The sequence below is a fragment of the Lepidochelys kempii genome, chromosome 3, assembly GCF_965140285.1.
Source record: "Lepidochelys kempii isolate rLepKem1 chromosome 3, rLepKem1.hap1, whole genome shotgun sequence".
NCBI lineage: Eukaryota > Metazoa > Chordata > Testudines > Cheloniidae > Lepidochelys > Lepidochelys kempii.
In genome coordinates, this window is record NC_136382.1 from 51,577,224 (window position 1) to 51,592,851 (window position 15,628).

The 15,628-nt window shown below is 35.8% G+C and overlaps 1 protein-coding gene across 5 annotated transcripts in view; it reads left to right on the top strand.

Annotated features, from left to right (window-relative positions):
- PHF3 (PHD finger protein 3) overlaps positions 1–15,628 on the top strand; it is an 80,456-nt gene that overhangs the window by 34,963 nt on the left and 29,865 nt on the right. For all 5 annotated transcript variants that reach the window (XM_073336349.2, XM_073336350.2, XM_073336353.2 and 2 more), the window contains 2 exons: positions 10,370–10,691; positions 13,240–13,423. In XM_073336349.2, coding sequence (XP_073192450.1) covers positions 10,370–10,691; positions 13,240–13,423 — 506 coding nt within the window. The remainder of the gene's footprint in view (positions 1–10,369; positions 10,692–13,239; positions 13,424–15,628) is intronic.

The following is a 15,628-nucleotide window of genomic DNA, read 5'->3' on the forward strand; positions in this document are numbered from 1 at the left end:
ATACATGTACTTTGCACAGGGGACCTAAAAGTGGTTGATTGGAATGTAGAGCAGGAGTCCTTTCCCTCAGTACGAATAAGCTTTATAGACATGAAAACTGTAGCAGGATCAGTAATAGCAATTGGAGCCCATGTGTTTCTCCTACTGAGGGTTGTGCCTGTTGACTTTTTTATTAGCAGATCTTCTGGCTAATTACTGGCACCAGAACCTCTCGGCATAGTTTCTATACATAGTGTCTCTTCCTCTTACCTCACCACCCTCAGGGGAACCAAGGTATAGCAGCATGCTTTGGATCTACTTTATCTATGAAGTGTGGAAGGGGGACAACTTTTGGCATTAGTACTATTGTTTCATTTTGTCTGCTGACTGTATTTTATTGATTCTGTTCAAAGTGATATCTTTGCAGTGTAACAGCTAGAATTTTTTTTATAAATAAAAGCCGAAGTTTTTCAGGAACTGAAGTGCTGGTTATGGTGTTCTGCCATGTAGTTGCCCATTTCCACCACATATTTCCTATTTGTTTTCCTTGCTCAGTGTAAACTGTGAGGTTGGATTTCTTTTAATAATACATATCATAATATGTATATGGGGTACACCATGTGTCTGAGTTAATGAGAAACCATAACTTTTTGGATTTCCTAACTTGTTTGATTTTTGCAACAATAATCCTATATTAATGGTAAGGTGTTCCCTCCCAGTTAATAACATATCTTTATGTATGATTGCAGCATTTATATGCGAGGAATTCTTCCTTCCACTTTATGTAAATGCTGTTGTTGAAATGGAGTAGGTTTCTGGATTTTGATCAAGTGAATATACTTTCTTGGCATTGGCAGAATAGGAGGAATAATAAAGGGAGAATAGTTCCAAGTTTATTTTTTTCTGAAGGTAGTTTGTATGTCTTGCAATTGATATAAGAAACAAAGTTTTGTTTTTCTTCTTTACGTAGAGCCAGATAAATCCTGGAATCTGCACACAGAAGGAATCCTATATTCATCCCTGTGCTTGCAGAAAACATAAGACCCTACACAGCATTATTTCCTACCCTCCCCCCCAGCCCCCCTTCAATTATATTGTTTCCAGCGTCCCTGGCTTTTACATCAGTGCCTAAGATCTACAGACTTTGGGGCTTGAACTCCCTGCCTTTTTTACAGGCCGGCAAATCCTAACCATATATTACAAATCTGTGGGAAGCTTCACAAGGGAAACATTGCAAACTTTCCTCTATTCTGGCCCCCTTGAATTTTTCCTTAATGGATCAGGGCTCACCAAATGCCTAGTTAATAAATTAAATTACCTACTGTGTGTTGTTTTTATATAAGGAAAACCTTGATTGGAAGAACTGTTATCATCATTGTAATGAAATTGCAACATCAGTGCTAGTTTTAAAAAATAATATATCTCTCAATTCTTAATTTTTTTTCTAATGACTTTCATTTCCTTTGGTTTGATTGTTATATATTTACTTTTTTTAATCTCTGTTAATGCACTTGGTATCTGATGTTGCAGCGTGTGTTTGGGCAGATTGCTGTGCCCATGCAGAGCCCTATGAAAGTAAGTGGGGTTATGTGCAGCAGTCTGTGTGTAACAAATTGCAGGATCAGGGCTTTAGTTGGATTTTCCTCCCCTTCACTTCAAACTTAAAATAGGTACACATCTTAAGGTTGCACAGGAAGGCAATTTGAAAATGCAGACATTAAGGTTTAGCAAACAACCTCATCTCTGACTTCTTGTGTGTAAATAGTCTATATATGTGGTCTCATAATAGTCCTCAAATAGATTTTTTCGAAAACAGTACAGAAAGCTAGTTTTCTGTCTAGTTTACTTGTGAAGTTGGAAAAATATTTAGGCTTTTAAATTTTTCCTCATGAAATTACACAGTTTTCACTTAAAACAATTGCATCCATTACTGTGTGGAAATAATATTTAAACTATTATTGATACTTTGAGGTTAGGGGATATGAGACACTTAATCTATCCATACATAGTAAAGAAATAGAACGGGTGGCCAAACTGCGGCTTGTGAGCTTCGTGCTCTTTTACAGTTAGTGTGGCTTGCAGAGCCCCTCTCATCCCCCCCATTCTCTGCCTACCATACTTCGGGGGATGAGGGGGCGGGGGAGCTCAGGGCTTCTGCCTTATGTCAAGATGTTGAGGATAGGGGTTTCTGCCAGAGACAACTGATGCCTGCTGAGAGTGGGGAGGGAGGGCACAATTAAAAGGTTCAGCCCCTGCCAACCCCAACGTCTTGAGTCATGCCTCCCTTACTCTGTGTCCTCTCCCTGCAGCTCCCAGGTGTTAACTCCCTGTGGAGAGGCAGCAGCAAACAGCTGGGAGTTGCAGGGAGGGGCTGCTTCTTTAGCTCCATGGGGAGAGGCAGCCTCAAAAGCAGCAGCTCTCCCTGCAGGTTCCAGCTGTTTGCTTCTGTGTCTCCCCATGGCCACAGCTCCATGCTTGCTGAGCCCGGCAGCATCATGTGACCAAGCAGGGCCAGCAAACCCTTTCAAAAACCGGGCGGGGGCACGGGACCCCATGTGCTCCCCCCCCCCATGTCTCCTCTGGCAGCGGGGTGTGCGTGTGTGTCAGGGCTTCAGCCCCACGGGGCATAGCTTCCAGGGCTCAGACCTGAAGTCCCCAGGCCCAGTAGCTGCAGTCCTTTTCTCGAACTTCTGAACATTGTATGCAGCTCAAAGGGTCGGTAAGTTCAGCCATCCCTGAAATAGAATATTTATATACATAATGCAGCACTATAAGGGCTTTTCTCTGAGAGATCATTATGGCAGTAGATCAGAAATTAAGTTCTATGTCCCTGTAGGCAAGGAGGGAGATTAAGACCCTGCAAACACTTTTTAAAATTTAAGCATATGTATAAATTTTCAGAATTGGTGCCTAAATAGTTAAATGAATGAGTGTGGTGACCAGAACTTAAAACAAGCATATGACACAAGATATGATTTATATTAATTGAGCTTGAGTATACAAATATTACTCATGTATAGCTATGACTGGAAAATTTATTTAAGTACTATATGATAGTATAATTTAAAAATAGCGTTGTAATCCATAATCACAAGGTGGCAGAGTTCTATACTGTACACACTGAAGATTCTGACACTATAATTTTATTTCCTACTGATCTAAACTAACACATATAATGTATGTGCCCATACAAAAAACTAAAGAGACACTATTAAAGTTTCAGAGGAACAGCCGTGTTAGTCTGTATTCGCAAAAAGAAAAGGAGGACTTGTGGCACCTTAGAGACTAACCAATTTATTTGAGCATGAGCTTTCGTGAGCTACAGCTCACTTCATCACGAAAGCTCATGCTCAAATAAATTGGTTAGTCTCTAAGGTGCCACAAGTCCTCCTTTTCTTTTTACTATTAAAGTTGGTATCGATAGGCCTACAAAATAAAGGAACATCAATTTGAAAATCAAATTTGTCTGAAATATTTTTTTTGCTGTTTTAGTTACATGTAACACCTAAGGCCCTGATCTTGCCATCGTAGTTCTGCTTGCAGGATTGGTGTCTAAAATTAGTATAATTGAAAAGTTAGAGAATATATTTTTTTCAGTTTCATTACTTTGTGCATTTGACTTCACTTTGTTTAGTTAGGTTCATCATTTTGTTGATAGTCCTGTCTCACACACTATACTTTTTTGTGTGTTGCTCTTGACCCTACCCTTTCTTCCTTGCTGAAAAGCTCCTGGTAACATTAGACATTCGAAAGGAAAATTTTCTTCTGATTTTTCTTTCTTAAAAAAAAAAAATAAAAATAAAGGTTGTTCTATTGAAACTGGGTGCAAAAATAAATAAATAAATTGACATTGCTCTTTTGCCTTGCTATGAGTGCCATCTAGATTAGATCAGATGATACGTTTTTAAAAGCTAGGTTGTTCTTGTTGCTACAAAATCCCTCCCATAGCTAGACTTGCAATAAACAAACCAATGCAGGCACACAGATGCTTTGATAACACGAGAACACATACTAATTTATTTACTGGGGGTCTCCTCGAAAGTAAACTGTCACATTTAGTTTGAATCAGAGCCCACTGAAGTCAGTAGTCTTTCCATTGGCTATAGTTGCTTGTTAGAGTGGAACATGCAGACTCCTCTAAAGCTCATGCAGACTCCTCTAAAGCTCCTGTGAATCGGATCTCTGAATGTGTGTGTTTGCATCAAGGTGATGGTTGACTAAGAGTGCAGTCATTCACGCTTAGTTAATTCTTCACCTAGCTAGATCTCTGTTAATTCAGGAAAAGGTAATTTAAAAATTGATTTCCATCCTGTGTGTCCTGCTGAGCTGTGGAATGTGATACAGATATAACACAACTGAGCCAGTAGTAGACAAATTGTTTCATAAAATAAATATCCAGAAGGTGAACGAATCTTTATATGGATACTATTTTTTTAAAAAAGGACTGTTAAAATATTTCTTGAATTATGTACAAATGGAAAATAATTATTAAAGTATGGAGTGCTTTTAAAATATTTTTAGATTATCTAATTACACTTTACTGCTGTTTTTTTCCTTTTTTCTTTCCAACTAAACCCCCCAATTCTGCAAACATGCATGTGCTTAATTTTATACACCTGAGTAGTACCTTGACTTGGGTAAATTTTTATGAGATTGAGGCCTTGTTCCCATTAATAGAAAGTGTGCTGGAATGAAACATGGTTGCAAGATGGCAGTAGTGATATGTTGTCCATGATCTGTTGCTATATACTGCAAATACAAAATGCTAAGCAAATGACTTCCAGTGATGTACTTATTACATTTATTAACTATATCAAATGATGCTGAACACTGACCATTTATTGATCTTCATTTTGACTGATTTATAGAACCCTTTCTGTTTTGAGTGTGTGTGTTTTGTTAATGAGTACAGTTTTCAAAGCAAATAATTTATGAATAAACTGACTTCTGGCTGATGTATTTTTAAACTCTTATTCCTCAATAATTGTCAGCCATTCAGCAATCTGCTTTTGCTTGAACACATTCCATTTGTTATAACTAGTGTTAGGAAAAAATACAGCCTGGACATTTTTATCTTTGAAATTAATCATTAAGCATGGGCTTTCCTTCCTCTAAATGAATGTGTATGCCAAGAGATTTGAAAAGATGTGCTAATCCTAAAGGAGATAATAGAAGGTTTTCATTACTCTCAATCTTCTCTTTGTATAATCCAATTCCTTTCTAATATTAGATACTTCAAGTGACTATCTCTTCATCTTGGTATATGGAGACAGGCAGGCATTCCTCTCTAAGGGGAATAAGACATAACTCTTTTTTATGGTTCTATTGAATTAAAGGAGGTCCCTTCCAGGGACATTAATATTTCTATATACCATCAACTATTTTGTGATGATTCTTATATATTACAGAACTTTTCAATTAAAATACAAGAAAGCAGTTCTGACCATTTGGGATGGGATGATTTAGTTGGTGTTGGTCCTGCTTTGAGCAAGAGGTTGGACTAGATGACCTCCTGAGGTCTCTTCCAACCTTAATCTTCTGTGATTCTTCTATGATTTACTCAATGTGTTGGTGTGAATTAATATTTTAAAACATATTTCTTTCTCTTTCAGCTTTACATCTTCCAATCCAGCCTTACAACATGGGTAAAGTCCTCTCACTTCAAACTATGAAGCAGTCTACAGTCAGAATTTTTGGTGTTAATAGTCCAGGATATCAGAACATCTTCAATCACAAGTCTGTGACAGCTGTGCAAGAAGAAATCCTTGATCCTTCAAGCCAGGCCTCAACCCTCCTTGACTCCTTTATTAATCTTTGTGCATTACCTAGCTTCACCATTATCCAACCATAACTCCTATTACCTAAACTAATTTTGTTGTTGCAGATGAACACCCATAATGTGGATAAAGATTAGAAAAGGTCCCATGGAAAATCAAATTATTGCAATTCTAGTGGTCAAATAAGAACCTTTATTCCCTTTCTCTCAACCCTTGTGACCATGTGGGAAATAGCTAGATCATCTACCTGCCAGAGTTGAAATTTCTAGTGAATTTTTTTCTGGATTTGCAAATAAATAAATACATTGAAAAATTAATTTAAAATGAGTAGCAAATTTTAAGGCTTTTCTACTCTAGGAAGATAAGGACCTGCAGTTTACCAGTGGTGCAGATTCACTGGTAGAAAGAGTGGAAATTATAGTGTGGGTAGAACACAAATATATTTATTACAATTCCATCTCCTCTGCGTAGGATTAGACAAAACAGTTGTAAATGTAGATTCCTGAGTTAAAGCCTCCATAATTGCTACTAAGAGTGGAGAGTTATGAGGTACCAGATTTCCTATTCTGGATACAACCTTATAGCCTTAATTTGTTTATAGGATGCTTTTTTGTTCAATCTTAAATGCAATAAAAGTTGGGTCTTCTCATAAAGTTCCCAAAAAAGATAACTAAGGATAACTGTGTCACCAGACAGTCATTTCTTTTGATAGTTCACTTCACTCCAGACTAGAGTGAGGTCATCTTTGCTATAACACAAGTACACAACATTCATCCTGATTTGAGAATGCTACAGGTCCTGTCTCTGAAGAGAGAGAGTCTTATTTTGTCTGCACTGATCTGTAACCAATAGAAAATGTACCATTGACAGCATATATTTTTCCAATAAGCCACACATATCTGGGGCTTTGAGCAACAGTCAGTTTCTTCTTTGAAAACTACCTAGGCCCTCAGATGTACTTCATAGTTTAAAATTATCCAGATTAGGTATAAAAACAACGAGGAGTCTGGTGGCACTTTAAAGACTAACAGATTTATTTGGGCATAAGCTTTCGTGGATAAAAAACCCACTTCATAAGTGGGATTTTTACCCATGAAGGCTTATGCCCAAATAAATCTGTTAGTCTTTAAGGTGCCACTAGACTACTCGTTTTTGTGGGTACAGACTAACACAGCTACGCCTCTGATACCAGATTAGCTATAGTTAGAGAAATTAAAGATTCACTTAAAACGTCAAACTTGCCTTATTTTCAGTATTACTAAAGAATGGTCTAGGTTTTTCTAGTGTAGATTTCAGACAGGCCAAATCAAAGTTACAACCCTCGTTTTACAGAATAAGCTCTTTCAGGTTAACAAAGCTTCCAGTATTCAAGGTTCTGAAAAATACATTCTTAATCACCTAGCTCTTAGACTATTTAGAACACATCTGTCCAGCATTCTACTTTTGAAAATAGGTAACCTGTTAGAACCTCAGAGGACCAGGTCCTGAGTGTCTTAATTCCAGAGTTGAGGTTGCTCAGTACCACTTTATGTTTGGGACCTCGGTATTCCTCCTGGGAAAGGAACAGTGCTGACCACATGTCAGTCCAAATACTATTCAGATATCAGTCTGTGGAGATCCTTTCTCCACTCTTGATCATCTTAATCTGTTCTCTTCATCTAGAAAGTAATTAAAATGTTTGGTTATTAGTGTATCAAAAAACTTAATGGCCATTAGTTGCAGAAAAATTCTCAAAGATAATGGCTATAGTTTCCTTGTTCCTTTAAAAAATCTGAAAAGTTGTCTGGTCTTGGATTTAACATACCTGCATTTCCATATCAAATTAAAAGATGAGAGTTAAATAGTATCTAAATTTAATTCCACTTCAATGGCCAATCACTGCTGCTAGAAATTACATTCCTTGTTCCGTTCAGATTTTAACCAAAATGAATTAATAGCACCTTGGTACACCAACAATGGATATAAACATCTTTATTTAAACATGAGGAAAAATTGAAAAAAATGGCTGTTTGCTTTAAAAACTTTTTTCAACTACAGTGGAAACAGTACATTGTTTTCTTATATGTTGGGGGGAGGGGAAGAGTTTTTATATCCATTTTTGGAGTCCCAATATTTTCTTACATTGAGATAGACGTCTGTTGTCTAAATGGAACATATTCCTGTGGATCATTGAATTGTAAAACAGAAATTCATACTATATATACTCCCATCAGGTGTGTGCCCCATGACTGACAGTAAAGAACAATAATTTTCAGGATTTTAACTTCCCTTCAGTCTCTCTCTGACTCTGAGTATGTTCATGAATATTTTGGTGGTGGTTGTGATGGGGCTGTGAAAAGTGATTAACTCCAAACCTAACCAACTTTCTTCTGAATTTTCCATTGTGCCAGAATGTAGATCTGAAAATACTCCTATCATACTCCTAGAAAGCTTTCAGGAACTTGTAGCTTTTATGATTGGAACTGAACACATCTATGAGTGCTACTTGCTAGCATGTTTTAGGCAAAATATTTGGTCATGAAATAAGTATACATAAACAATGGTGAAAAGATTGCTTTTCTGATTCACAAACCAGATAACTGGATTGTTTCCAACAGGAAAACAGTCATTATGTCAAGTAAAGATGGAATCTCAGAGAAATTAGCTAGTTGGAAGTGATTTTTTTCCCCGAAAACTTCTGGACCGAATTCTCTTAAACCACTGTATAACTCCATTGACTTTATTGCTGATTTATACTGGTATAAGAGTGATCAGAACCAAGACAGCCTATTGACTAGCTTCCTACTTTTGGGTCTCAAGTTTCTAGTATTAGACTAATAGGCTTTCAGGTTTTTTGGTCTTTTGAGGTTCCTGTAGTTTCTTACACAGACCAACTGCCAGTGTCTCAGAGCCATCTGGAATGTTTACCTTCAGTTTCTAGGGAATGAGAACCAAAGAATATCCAAACCTCTAAGCATAATTTATGATAGAACTATATTTTTGCAAAGTAGGTGAGTCATCAAGTAGCTTCAGCATCACAACTCAGAGAGTAGGCAGGTAGGTGAATAGGAATCTGGTTCCTTGGGATCTTTTGACAAAAGGGAGTTAGTAGAACTCACTCTTGGGTCTTTCTGGTAAGATCAGATTAGGGTTTGCAAATCATTTAACTTTAATTTAACTCAAAAATTTAACTTGCTTCTAAAGCACTTGCCATAAAACTATTCAAGCTGATGGTCAGCTTTGCACTGTATTACTTTAAAGTTAGTGTTGTCTTCTATTTAATTATTAAGAATTGCCTGATCAAGGCGCTCAGCATTAAAGAACCTATCTACACTTATAAGGATATTCTTGTGACCAGTATGGGTTTCTTTGATTCAAAATTTAACTCCATTTTTGTTTTCCAGACTCTTAAAAACAAAATGGAAAAAAGCTCAGAAGGGAAAGATGGCATCAGACATGAGAGCTCTGAAATTTTATGTCAGTTGAATAATGGTCTTTAAAGTTAGCCTGTCTCAATTTTAAGGCAAGGGGTTATTTGATATGGATATATATATATATATATATTTATTAAAAAGGACCGTTAACAGGAATAGTATTTCAAGATGGATACATTCATGTATCAAGTCTCTGCAGTTTAGGGAGAGATTGTTTTCTACATTCTTCAAAAGTAATTTGACTAGAGTATTGCACCTGATGGGCAGAGAATGGAGGACTTCACAATATACCAAAATACTTGCAAAATCATAACCTTGTTAGATACCCAGGGTCTTTGCAGACATTAGAAAATGGATGTTGTTAACTTTAGTTAGTTAAAGTTATCTCTGCACACAAAATACAAAAGTAGATCTATGAGAAGACCAAATGAGATGACGTGTCAATTTTTAGTTTACATTTCAGGGGTTGAAAAGTTTTCTCAAATGTCCACTGACTTGGGTGAATAAACGTACAAAGTTTTGCAATGTAGTGGAAAAACAGCATGTCCATGAAAATAATGGCCAAACCAGCCGTGCCCCACAAAACTTACAGAGGAATAAAGCAAAATGTAACAATTCACTGAAATCAGTCATACTCGCTATTGGTTTATTCTGTCAGATTTTTAATAGCTTGAGGTTTAAGTAGTGGATTTAGTTGAGTTTTGTTCATTGTCAAAATTTTTGAACATTTTCTTTATGCTTTGGCAGCTTATGCTAGTTCCATATTTGGGATGTTGCCTATTGCCAAGTTGGATTCCTTGATGCCAGTGCAGAGAGTAAACTTCTTCTTGTCGGAGCATATTATCTTTTTAAGTCTTATGTTCATCAGTCTTGAGAGCCACCTTTTATTTTTCTATGACTTTTTTTCTCTAAACTGTATTCCTAAGGAGGACTTCTTTGTCTGTGTGGGGTTACGGGTGGGAATTCATGTTGAGGTTGTGATCTCCTGGACTATTATGCCACGCTTTCTCAGTTTCACATGGGCATATATAACCATGTCGTAAGGCTGGAATAATGGATGTAAAGCTTAAAAAGAAAATAATTTATCAGGTGAGAACAAATTGCTCTATTTTGATAAATTATTTAACAAGTCGGCTATAGTTGATGTGAAGTTCTACCTCCCTCTGTGCATTGATTGATGCTATTTTGTTTTATTTTCAGGTTTATGGTAGGCTGTGGTAGGTGTGATGATTGGTTTCATGGTGACTGTGTTGGGTTGAGTCTTTCTCAAGCACAACGAATGGGAGAAGAAGATAAAGAATACGTGTGTGTGAAATGTTGTGCTGAAGAAGACAAAAAAACAGAATCTTGTGATCAAAATATACTGGACACCCAACTTGAAGCATATAGAGAAGATAGAACAATGGAATGCGAAAAACCTGGAATGTCAAAGCAAACTCCCACTGGTAATCCCAGTGTAACAAATGAGAAAGCTAAACAGACAGATGATACAATGAAGCACAAAGTCAAAATTTTTAGACGGGTAAGTCTTATTTAAGATGGTTAAAGTTCCTTAAAAAATATTCTTGACTATTTGAAATATTACAGTATCTATTTCTTTCAATTAAAATAATTCCCCCCAGGTTTATAACTCTTCATAAAACTTCAGTCTAGGCTAAAACTTGTAATGTTTTGCCATAGGTGTACTGTTCCAATTAGTTCCTTTAAATTGGTGTGGCTATTTTGAAAAGAGTACTATTGCAAATCTGCTGTTACCTTGGGTTTTTTTTGGTATGTGTGCACACATGTAAAAATATGATTTTGCAAACCCTCCCCCGTCTTAATGGTTATTACAGGATAATGGTTATCTTGCATGGCAGCTTCTGGAGATGAGGAAGAGCCAGCTTGCTTCCCTAAAGCAAGCTGGCTCATTAACAGAGATGAAGAGGCAGTATAGTTCTGCAGGAGGGAAAATTCCTGGAGCTGTACTCCCTCCCACAGAGGTTCAGAGCTCTCCCAGGGAATACATGTCCAAGGTTTGGTGGTGGAGGGTGGTATTTCTAAAAAAATTTTCAGTTCATAATAATAAAGATCTTATTTAAATTTCCCTTCCGTTCAATTGCCAACTCCATCTGTCTAAGTACATTCAAAGCCTGTGCACCAAGGCTTTAAACACTTGATCAGAATACTTCATGATCTTTCCTTATACTTTACATGCATCTGGTGTTCATGGAAATGTCTCGTAAACCAACTTCCCAGTTAACTTTTTTCTGGAGCTAATTAGGTTTAGTCACCTCTCTCAATGCAGTCATTCTTATATAGATATCTAGAGCTCATGGATTTCACTGCCCTTTGATATAATACTCAATTAAAACGGATGTATTTTTTTTACCCAAAGATACTATTACCGTCTCCTTGCAAGTCCTGTTTGTTAAACTAGGTCAGATTCCTTATTAGGAATTTGTCTAACGCCAGGTGACATTGTTTAACTGATCACCTCAGAGCTAGTCCCATACTGCTTAGGAGGATCAGTGATGGGTTTGTATGTCATGTTGTATTACTTTGGAGAATTGGGTTAGTGGTTCAGCAAGTATGTAGCCCAGTTTGCTATGTTATACAATGCACAAATCTTTTAAATGTCAGTGTGACTGTGAGACCAAATGAAAGCAACACTTTAGTTTTGATTGCTTGAGCAATTTAGGGTTTTTTCAGTATTGTGGTTTAAATCATTAATAGCAGAAGGGGGGAAAAAAGATTTAAATGACTAATTGTCTGTTCTGCCCCTGCCCGCCACCCCGTTCTTAATTATTTATTTTCTGGATCTCATTTTGACCAATCAAAGCCTAATTTTTAAAGCAATGAAATGGCTTAGTTTAATTACAGTTATTCGTATTCTTTATTTTTAGGATATGATTAAAATTATGAATGCGATAGTTAACATTTAGTTAAAAAACCCCAACTCTAACTTATATTCATTGTAATCTGTATTTAGAATTCATCTGAAGATCACCAAAACCAGCATGTAAGATTAACTAAATGGAAATAAAACTGCCTCAGCTTTTAATGCATGTCTCATGAATCCTTCTGTGATGCCCATTCTGAAAATATACATTATATATTCCACAAATTACACTGATTTGGTTAGACAAGGTGAGTGAGGTGATATCTTTTATATTTCCTCACCCACCTTGTCTCTCATATTCTGGGACCAAAATGGCTACAACACTACAAATAGCAACTGATTTGGTTTGGTCAGTTTTAAAGATTAGTAACCTTAGTTCTTTAAACAGAAGATTACAAATTCAAATTCAAATTTTTAACTAGTCTGAATTAAAATGTTTTTAAAATGCTTTTTCCAAGTATATTTGATTTTTTTATTCACCTTTTCTTTTCATAATGTAGCTATTGAGAAAGTTTTGTATGTTCTTTATATACCCATCTTCATTTTGTCTACAGTTCACTTGGTGGATTTAAAAAACAACAAACTTTATTCAACAAAATAATACTAATTAATAATAAACCTCTTTGAGGCCTTCTCCAGGATCTTCAATGGGAATTAGGAATTTTAACATCCCCCTGTACTCATACTAACTGAATTGAAGTCAGTGGGAGTCTTTAAATTGAGATTTAGAGATTACTTTTTTTTTTCCTTTTGAGTAATATTTATTTCCTTTCTAACTAGATCTTGTTTGCTGTGCACATTTGCCAGGTTTATTGCATATGAGTTACTTTGGTGACAGGTGTAATCTATCTGCACATATGATATACTTCAAAAATTTTAAACAGTTAACTGATAAAATACAGCTGCTTTCAACAAGGAACTTACTGCATGTTCTCTGGAATGCAGCTTTGGTAATACAGCACAAGACCAAAGAACCCAATTTTTGAAGTAACGGTTAAATGCTGCTTCGTGGTAAATTGTGACATCTTTTTCAATAGCTTTTTAAGGAGCATGTCTTTATATCATCTCAGTTTGAGACTTTTATTATACAACATTTTTATTTTTAAAAACTACTTTGGGAAAGATTTGTAGCAGTTTAGTTCATTTTCACATTTGTTACCAGACTAATATGTTAAAGTATTTGTTTCAGGAATCAGGTGATGTGAGGAATTTGTCAGAATGCAGAGATTCTGATATTAAAAAAGGCCAAGTTCCTATTCGGAAAATGGGACAAACAGTTACACTTCCTCGTCGATGCTCTGAAGAGAAAAGTGAAAAAATAAATAAAGATTCTCTTAGTGTTTCTTGCTCAAGTGAAAAGACTGCAAAATCAGGTAATAAGACTCAAAAGCAACTATAGTTCATGTGTGAATACAGCAAGACATGAAAGTTCTACGTATAGCAGCGCTTCTTAAATTTGGGGGCATGGAATACTTGCTTGTGGTCTGCAGAAAGCAGGCTGCTCACATGGTGCTGAATCTTTCGTTTTTTGCTTCTTTTAATGTTCTTTACCAGTTGAAAATGAAAAACTTTCCTAATGTTACTCTTCCATTTAAGCAGCTTCTATAATTGCTGCGCGAGTATTATATGATTGTGAATGGAAGAAGAGGTGGTCTGTGCTATCAAGAATGGGAGAGAAATGCTCACAATCTACAAAGTTTGTTCTACACTGAAAAATATTAAGAATCTCTGCTCTAGAAAAATATGAAATACTATGTGTATGACTTTACATGTTATGGTTGTTGTAGGATATAATATTTACTTTGAATTTCTTTATTTTTCTGCATTGAAAATATCACCTGGCTCCCTTGCTCCAAATTTCATTGGAAAAAGTGGGGAGGAGGAGGAGTGTTCTTATCCAAACTTCCCATATTTAAATTACAACTTATGTGCTGAATAGCACCAGTAAAGTTTAAAAATTCTTCCTTCCTAATCCCTGAGAAATCCTTATAATTCTTGGTTTGCTAAAAACGTCAGCTTGCAGGATTCTTCGACATCCTTGGTACCATGAATTGCAGGGATAAGAATGAGACTTCTGGTAGGTTCCAGAATTCCAGCATTCAAGTCGGGGGAGCTGAGGACACAACCACGGAGTACTCTTAATGGTTAGATCTGGGGTTGTCTCCATAATTACCTAAAAAGGACATACTAAATATCTTATGAATATGACTCATTAATATATGTAAAATGTTTTGAAATCCTAGAAAGTGCTGCTAAAAAAAAGTACTGTAACTGTTACAAAAACACATGCAACTAGTTCTTCAGTTTTGAATTGTTGATCACTTATCTGAAAAATGAAACTGAAAGCAAATAGTTTTTATTCTTTTTCTCATAAATTCTTACATGGAAAAGACTGCCAATTTAATTTATTGCTGCTTTTTGAAATTTCGTATGCTTAGAAACATAAATAACCTACGAGTTGTATAATTAAAAGGATCACAACTGAAAATTTTTCCACCATGCTGGAGGTGCAATTTAATTGAAAAATGATGTAATTTGTGAAGGTAGGTTTAAAGACGCTTAGTATAAGAAAGTGTTTATAATCTTCCGTGCTTCTGTCATACAGGTTTAACAGCGGGAAGAAATTTAGGGCTAATGGGTTTAGAAATGTCAATTTCCATGGGAAAGTTTAGTTTAGATTAAAATTAAATTTATGCACAGATAAGTGCTTTCCACTATGTTAATTTTCAGTTTACTTCACTGAACAATTAAATGTGCATTTTTAGACAGATTCATAGAGCTGAACATCTGAATAAAGTCAAACTAATAAAAGCTGGCCTATTTTCTTTTCGGTTGGCTACATGTGGAAGAAAAAATCCATAAAACAACGGACTACAGAATCCTGGGAATATTTTTGTTTAATCAAAAGTGACAGTAACTGAGAGCTGTTGTTCTAGAAGTCTTTAGAAAATTTTCTTGTGATTCTGATAATGTACATGGTTTCTTAAAATAATTACATTTTAAGGACATTTTTCTTCAGTACACTTTATATATGAAAGGAATGAACATGTGTGTATTCTATATAAAAATAATACAATTTGTTTTTCTAGGTAGTAAAGTTGATACTTTAAAATAGTTTCTCGTTATTGCACACTATTCTCCTTTGAACATAAGGCAAAGGCATGTCTGATGTAGATTCATTGCTGTAAATTAATATACTCAATAACATCAGTTCTTTTTTGATCATCTTTCAAAAATACTGATAGGCATTTCAACTGTACAATACAGAAATTGCATTATTAGAACAGACCTGCAGTAGTTGATTTAACAAATACCCAAAACACAACAGGGAACTAACTGTATTTTCTGCTCTTGTTTAGTAATGTCATTAAGTCTTTGAAGGGGTGAGATGGTTTAAAACTCTTTACAAAGACATTCTTTCTCCAAACATTTGTTGGGTGGTGGTGTTAAATAGAAGCCAACGGCTGCCCCCAGAGTTTTAAGACAGTCTGAATAAACGTAAAGATCTTTCCATTAATTTGCTGGTTATCCCTAATGTTCTCGGATAGATAAGATCTGAATTTCCTGTGTTTTAAAAA